The 7,440-nt window shown below is 39.1% G+C and overlaps 1 protein-coding gene across 4 annotated transcripts in view; it reads right to left on the bottom strand.

Annotated features, from left to right (window-relative positions):
• Window positions 1-550: 550 nt before the first annotated feature.
• The window catches only part of ntsr1 (neurotensin receptor 1 (high affinity)), an 89,571-nt gene continuing 82,681 nt past the window's right edge, over window positions 551-7,440 (bottom strand). Inside the window, exon 4 of one of the 4 annotated variants that reach the window (XM_044116020.1) lies at window positions 551-5,646. In XM_044116020.1, the coding sequence (XP_043971955.1) occupies window positions 5,391-5,646 (256 nt within the window). In that variant the 3' untranslated portion in view covers window positions 551-5,390. Of the gene's footprint in view, window positions 5,647-6,833; window positions 6,981-7,440 lie in introns of those variants that run through there. The other 3 variants (XM_044116011.1, XR_006370556.1, XM_044115999.1) reach the window with 3 other exon arrangements.

Raw genomic sequence — 7,440 nt, 5'->3', positions numbered from 1 at the left:
CTCTTGTTTTTGCAAATGTTTTATGTTTTTCTTCCTTTCCAAACTTCAACTTAGAAACTTAGAAATAAAATGGTGGTAATTGGAAGAATTGAAACTTATTTCCTACATATGTTGCGTTTTTTTTTTTCAAAAGGTTCGATCAATATTAGCGGCTCTCAATCAGTTTTACTTTTATCAGAGGCCAAAATGTTTTTTTTTTGTTTTGTTTTTTAATAGTAATGATTGCAGATCCCTTCTATAAACCAATTAATATATCGATATCCACACTCACCTCTCAGTGCAGATAGCAATAATTATGATCATTTCAGCATATTTTCAGCCTCACAAACCAGCCCTTTTTTCATATCCTATATTCGACAATATATACAAATTCATAAATGCTTATTTGGACTCATCACTGCCTTGATGTTGTTGGATGGTTCCTGCAGAAGGTAACATGAGAAGGTAACATCAGCTTCATTTGGCTCCGCCGTGTTGATGAGGCAGGCCACGTCTGAGAAGCAACACCACTGTCCTGAGAATCAGAACAAACCCAAACTGAAGCCTGCATGCTCAGATGGAGGATTTTATTACAGGCCTCTGGTAAAAACCCAAAGTACTCTTCCAAAGCTGATGTAGCTTCAGTAAGACATTGGACTTCCATGTACATTATGAGTGGTATTTCTTTTTCCAAGTATCCAGCGATTAAATGCAATGACTGTGCTTCAGAAAAGGTCAAACACTTCTCTGCTAAGTGGTGTGTTTGCACAAACGAGCAGTGTGTGTGGAGGTGAAACCTTCCCCATATAGTATACCCTTACATATTGCAGCTCAGCAGGAGAGAGCGCCAGAGAAACATGCTGGCGGTCATATTTTTATTATGTGCATTTAAAGAAAGTTGATATTGGGAAGTTTGCAGAAACCATTAACCCAATAGAGTTACTACAAGAGTAGAACAAAGTGCTCCTCTTAATAAAAGAGCAGATTTGGTTAATTTAAAGCACATTTTTTGGAGTTTTGGACAAGCTGCTATCGTGACTCAGTCAATGGCTGCATTCCTTACTGAGGAATTCCAAACAGAGACAGCCTGAGGGTTTTAACTCTAAATCACTTGTTGCCATGTAAACTTGATATGAAAGTCTGTTTTTATTTATTTAGTTTTTTTGTTTTTTACGGCCTTACCACAAACTAAGGTTGCATTCAAACCAGCCCTGTTTAGTTCAGAAAGAAAACTCTGGTCTGCCTACAGACCTAGGTCTTAGATCAGTTGAAGTGAACCCTTGTGCGCTTCGGATACATATGTGGAAGCCGAGCGGACCAGTAATTGCTCCAAAAGCAGGAAGCGGTCTATGGTGCAGGGCATTCTGGGAAAATATAACTAAAACAGACGTGTGAGTCCAGCGCTAGCGGCAGAAATGGCTCATTATCTTTTACCAAATACAAAAGAGAAATCCTACAACTGAAAAAATCTGACGCTACTTCATTTTTGTTTACATTTTGTGAAGAAGGAAGTTGCGCTGAGTGTCTTAATCAGATGTTTTTGTGTCATTCAGTCGCTCTTGGAACAGCACCACCACAGGCGAGGAGGAGAACAGGTTTTTCAAAAGGTTTGGCACAGTGAAGTGTGATAGGAAACCTCACCAGCTGAAAATAGAACAAATGTTGCAACTTTGGTCCTTAACTGGACTAGGAGGTGTGAAAACACCCCAGGCCTTGTTTAGTTTCTCTTAACGTTGTGGACAAACCAGGTGAGTTTAGGAAAGAAGCACTGAATTCTGGGTTTTACTGTGCCTACTCTGACAGAGGGGATCTTCACTTCCTGCTGCCAGGAAACTGCAGAAGCAGAAACAGCTGATCATTCATGTGACTCTGGTCAGGGATTTCAGGGAAGAGGATTTGCTTCTTCTATGTGTGGATCCAGGATTTAGCAGGAACTTGTCAACACAACAACACAACCTCCTTAAGTCCATAATGTTGCTGCAGATGAGAATGCTCTGCATTATGTGACCGTTTCCTGGTATGCATGGTGTCGGGGTTAGAGTTCCAAACTGCAAACTTAGAAAGCACAGCCTCCACAAGGCAAGCACACTTCAAAACAACCCCCATTGTTGCTGTAAAGCAATTAAGCAATTTTATTCGGAGATGAATAACATAACAAGATCAGATTAAATCAGAGAAACCTAGCTAGGATTTTTTTGTTTTTATTTCATGCTTTCTATATTAACATTGTTACTATAGTTTTTTGTTTTTTTCAAACTTTGTATCTCAGTTTTTGTTCTTTGGTATTCTTTTCTGTTTGCAAAGAAAAAAAAATCCACCTGATAATATGCTTAGAAACTGTTTCCCTCTGTTAAAGCCCATCTTGTGGTTGCTTAATCTGAAGCCTGAACCTAAAACATCTAAGCTAATGCTAACCATTGGACCGTATCCACCCACAACTGATTAACTCACACACATTCCTACTGCCAGGAACTTGGTAGCACGGAAAAAGCAAACCATGCAGTTTGTGACACTGGTCGGGGGTTTCAGGGAAGAGGATTTGCTTCTTCTATGTGTGCATCCAGGGATTAGCAGGAACTTGTCAACACACCAACACAACCTGCTTAAGTCCATAATGTTGCTGCAGACATTCTGTAAATGCACAAGAGTGTATGACCATTTCCTGCTATGCGTAGTGCTGAGGTCAGATTACCAAACTTAAAACTTGTAAGGCAAAAGTTCAACAAGAAATAAACAAGAAACAACATTTTCCATGTTTGCTGTAGATTAATGGATAATCCAACCTGGCCGACTAAAGAATTATAACAATGGAGCAGCCAAAAAAAAATTTGGAATTGAGAGAATGAAGCATATGCACTTTGCAAACCCACTGATAAATTTCAAAACTACAAAAAATAACACATTTTCTGCTTATGTATAAGTGGCAGTCCTAATTGTAAGCAACCCTGACTGTCCTGTTGCAACAGGAGGATTCTGTAGAATCTTTGTAATATAAGTGGAATGATTGAGTGAATTGTTATTGCAGAAATACTATCAACACATGATAGATGGTCATAAGCAATGACCATCTATCATTTAGATTTAGTGTTCAGTTAAGAAATACTAAATCTTACCAGATATTTGTTGTCCAGTTTCTGCAGTGCAAACATCTCCAGTGCACTTTGAAATGAGGCACAACTCATTTCAAAGTTACTTATCAGCAACAGCTAGCAGCCCGTTTAAGTTAATTGTTGAATATTGATTTCAAAAGATGTGCTGTTTCATTGGTCTGGTAAATCCAGAGCTTCACATTTTGGCCCAGATCTTTCTCCACCCAAACAGACTAGAGTAGCGTCACTCGTCAACATCCTGCTTCGTCTTGTTAACCCAACGCACCACATTACTAGGCCTTCTACTGTTCAAAGGAGGGATTTTTGATTTAGCCAGAAAAACGTGGCTTCAGTTTGTGACAGACAAACTGAAGTTTCATTCTGTAAGAAAATAGGAGAAAAAATCAGGAAGAAACTGTAAGATTAGCAACAGTGACTTAGAATATCAGTGACATGAACAGAAAGTCAACTTCGGGCAATTCATTTTTTGAGAACTTCAAAAGAGTCTTGACTAACTTATTAAAACGTACAACAATATAACCTACATTCTTTTTGATTAATCAAACTGAACACTTTAAATTGTACATTGAATTTGAGTGAATTGAGTTAATGCTCATGGTCAAATTTTGCCTGCATAAATTAGGTCCATTATCTTTTCTTTCTACTTTTTACAATTTGCCTCTGTTGGCTCGTTTAAAGAAACTGACCATGTGAGCAACTATTGTAGAAACACAGTCCAGTAAGTATTAGACTCCAATAAAACTCTTGACTCTGTTATTAATGTTTTCAGAGTGCTTGTTTTTGCATCACCGGTGAATACCAACAAACTGATAAATACCATTATACAAATGAGACTTTTTGCTCCAACTCTCACTGTGCAAAAAACTATGAACAATTTTCCTTGACGCACTGCATGACTCTGTCCTGACTGATTTTAAACAATGACATCTGAAACAATATACCTACATAAAAGTCAATTTAAAACATCCAGCCATTTTCTTATCTACTAGAATATATCCTCAGTGGAAATGAGGCGTATGGTGATGTTCAAAACTCAATGTTTGGTTCCACCTTACAAGATCACCTGCAATTATTATTACTCCAGATTTCAAAACTTTGTGAAAAACTTTCACTTACTCATAATCAGTGGGTTGGTGGTTTGAACCCACATTTCATTCGTCTCAGTTGTTGTGTCCTTGGACTGTTACAGAATGTTTGTGTGACCTCAAGCCAAACTGTAATTTTTGCCACTTTTCACATAAGCAAATCTCTCGGCTCTGATTGTTTTGTCACAAACAAGCTGCTGATTTGCTCGGAAAATAAATGTAAAAAAGAAATCACTCTAGTCTGAAAACTCTGCGGGTCTCTCTGCTCTCGCTCTTCCTTTATCTTCTGTTCAAGTTATTTTGTGCCTTAGCTGCCAAGTAGCCTAGATTGTTTTCACTCCTTGCTTTGCTAAAAAAAGAAGAATCCAGAGATCTCTGGACATCTCTCCAGCAGCTGCTGGGAATATTCAGCAAGAAGTGCTTCACTTGATTTAACATTTCTTTCAACAGATGTGGACATTTGAGTTTAGGAACGACTTTATTTCCAGAGTGTATAATTTCTGACATAGCTATGCACAAGTACAACAATCAGGCACAGCCTCTCTTTTCTGGCTATGCTTTCATAGGTTGTTGCTACAAATAATGAAAAGTGTCAGAAATGAACATTCTCCCTGTGAGTGTATTTACAAAACCCCGCTGGAAATGAGAGGGTTGGCTGTACAACAAGGACCTCCTGCAGGCTGAGAGCTGGGCAACAGAGTTTTGCTTGACCAAAACCAAGACATGCAGGACGGGTAAAGAGCCTCTGATGAAAGGGGTTTTCCTCCACACACTTCACGCCCTTTACCCTGCTTTTCTTCATCTAACATCAAAGTCAGGTTTATTCACAGACGCTCACAGATGATGGTTACACCATGGCTGCCGTTGCACTGACAGTATTGCCGAAGGCCATGTTTATAGAGTCTCTGAAGTTTATACTTAACATCTTAAGAAACAAAATGTTCACCTCACTGAGTGATTGAATCCGTTAGTGTCTCTCGCTTCTTCTTCAAATTTTATGCTTTCACATTTTTTTTGGCACAACTTCATGCAATGCTGGATGAAGAAGTCACGAGACATTGTGCAGTTGCAGTCAAATGACAGTGGTCTCTGAGTGGGCACTTGGTTTACCAGGACAAATGATGATCGCCACAGTTCCACGAAGAGCACCGTGACTCAACGTCTAACAGAGGCTTCCTTCTGTAGCCACAACATGGCAGCAAACAGTTCCGTATTGTCAGTACGTTGTTTCTTTGATGATGTTGGTGGAGAAGGTGTGGTTGCTGGAAATGCTGATGGAGTGGCGGGTCAGGGGGTGCAGCTGCTTCCTGGGTGTGTGGCGGCAAGGCATGAAGAAGTAGCGCAGCGTGGTGAAGAAGATCTGGCGGTAGGTAGCAGACACCAGGTTGTAGAGGATGGGGTTGATGGCCGAGCTGACGTAGAACAGCACGTTGGTCAGCATGTAGAAGTAGTGGTAGAAGTCGTACATGTTGCTGCAAGAGTAAAGAGAAGAAAGGAAAGTAAAGGTGTGAAATGTTTGGTTTTGATACACCAATTGTATCCCCTCTCGCCCAAATGACATTTGACCCCATGTGCACTTTTAGAAGTTTTTTTTGGGAACTAATGGTCTGACTGAACATTCTCTCACTTTTCCACCGTCTGACCATAATGTCACTGTCTGTTGTGCTAAGAGGATTAACATGCAAAATATTTAGCTTTAAACTGAATATTTTGTTTGCAGTCAAATATTCATCGAAAATAGAAGTCAGCTAATATTTAGCTCAGAGCAAAACTAGTCAGCCAGCTCTAACTATTTAGCTCAGCGCAAGCTTTGCATGCTAGCTATTCACTTAGCTCAGAGCTAAACATTTAGCTAACATGCAAATTCACTTGCTGGTGACTGGAAGTGGACTACCAAAATAAAAGCTGGGTCTTGTGAACCAGGGGTAGGCCCAGCCATCCTGTGTCAGGTGACTGCTTGTTCCCATTGGGAGGTAACTTACCAGTGGAGAAAACCTCTGGAACAAGCAATTTCTGTCTTTAGTGAAATAATTTAAATGCTCTGGTGAAGTGCAGGAGTTTATATGAAGGTTTGTAAAACCCAAATTTTATTTTGATAGTCCACTTCCAGTTGTTGGCAAGCAAATTTGCATATGAGCTAAATATTTAGTTTAAATTGTTTGAAACTGTGACATTTCTAAACAAATGAAAGACCTGGGAAAAATATGACTTTGGCAAATGAACTCCCATTACAGGCTAAATGATCCAAATCGTTGTTAATATTTGACTGTGTAACTTTTGTAACACCATACGTGACCCCTGGCTGAAATATGTCATTAACAGACTTCTGTACAACCTAATGACAAACTGATGACATGATCAAACTCAAGAGATTACATCTGAGAATCATTAACGGCTCGCCTTTGGAATTTTAGTCGTTTTGACGAAACAGCTGAGAGACCTAAAACACAAATACATTATTATAATTACCAAAACTAATTATCTTTCAAGTGATGTTTTCGTTCTGATTACCAAAGGGATGACGCTGTGTAAACTAATAATGCACATTTCTAAGCCTGTGGTCCACTTCCAAAAACACAAGCCATTATTGAAACGTTTTTAAGATGTAGCCTTGGGATTTCTGCCAGCCACTAACTTTATTAATGCTGTGAAAGCAGGAAACCAACGGCAAGAAGATTCCGCGCGCCCCGCTCTGCTGGAATCTTACAGATACACAGTCACGTACGTCAGCTTTCCAAATCCATGTGACACAAATCTAATCTCCAGAGGAATGAAAATAGCAGACACATCATCTCTGCGAGGATCTCTGTGAAAGTGTTGTAAAAGAAGTAAATTCATTTGATGCGATCTATTTTTGTTGTACCTTATAAATGCCACAAAAAGGTTCAACAGGAATGGAAAACCTTAAAGTGACTGAATCTATCCCCGATAGAGACTGACGATAAGGAAGCAGGAGATTAAGCTACAGAGCTACAGAAGTGGAGGACATTAACGGAGGAAAAGTTACATAAGCCCAGGCGAATGCTGAGAGATATCAGTAAAGAGTAGAAAATATCATGAGGGTGTAAAATATGGTCATAACGTACACCATTCACATCTCTTTTTAATTTTGTTCCATTTCAAATCATGAAACAAATTTGAACATTTAATAAAGATAAATTGAGAACATACAAAAATTTGGTTAACTGATGGCAGAAAAGTTTTCCAATCCTATGCAAAAAATGTAAATGACCCATTTGTTAAATGATCAATGAACTCAAATGTCA

This window comes from Gambusia affinis, linkage group LG01 (genome assembly GCF_019740435.1).
Source record: "Gambusia affinis linkage group LG01, SWU_Gaff_1.0, whole genome shotgun sequence".
Classification (NCBI taxonomy): domain Eukaryota; kingdom Metazoa; phylum Chordata; class Actinopteri; order Cyprinodontiformes; family Poeciliidae; genus Gambusia; species Gambusia affinis.
This window is presented reverse-complemented; position numbering and strand designations above follow the sequence as displayed.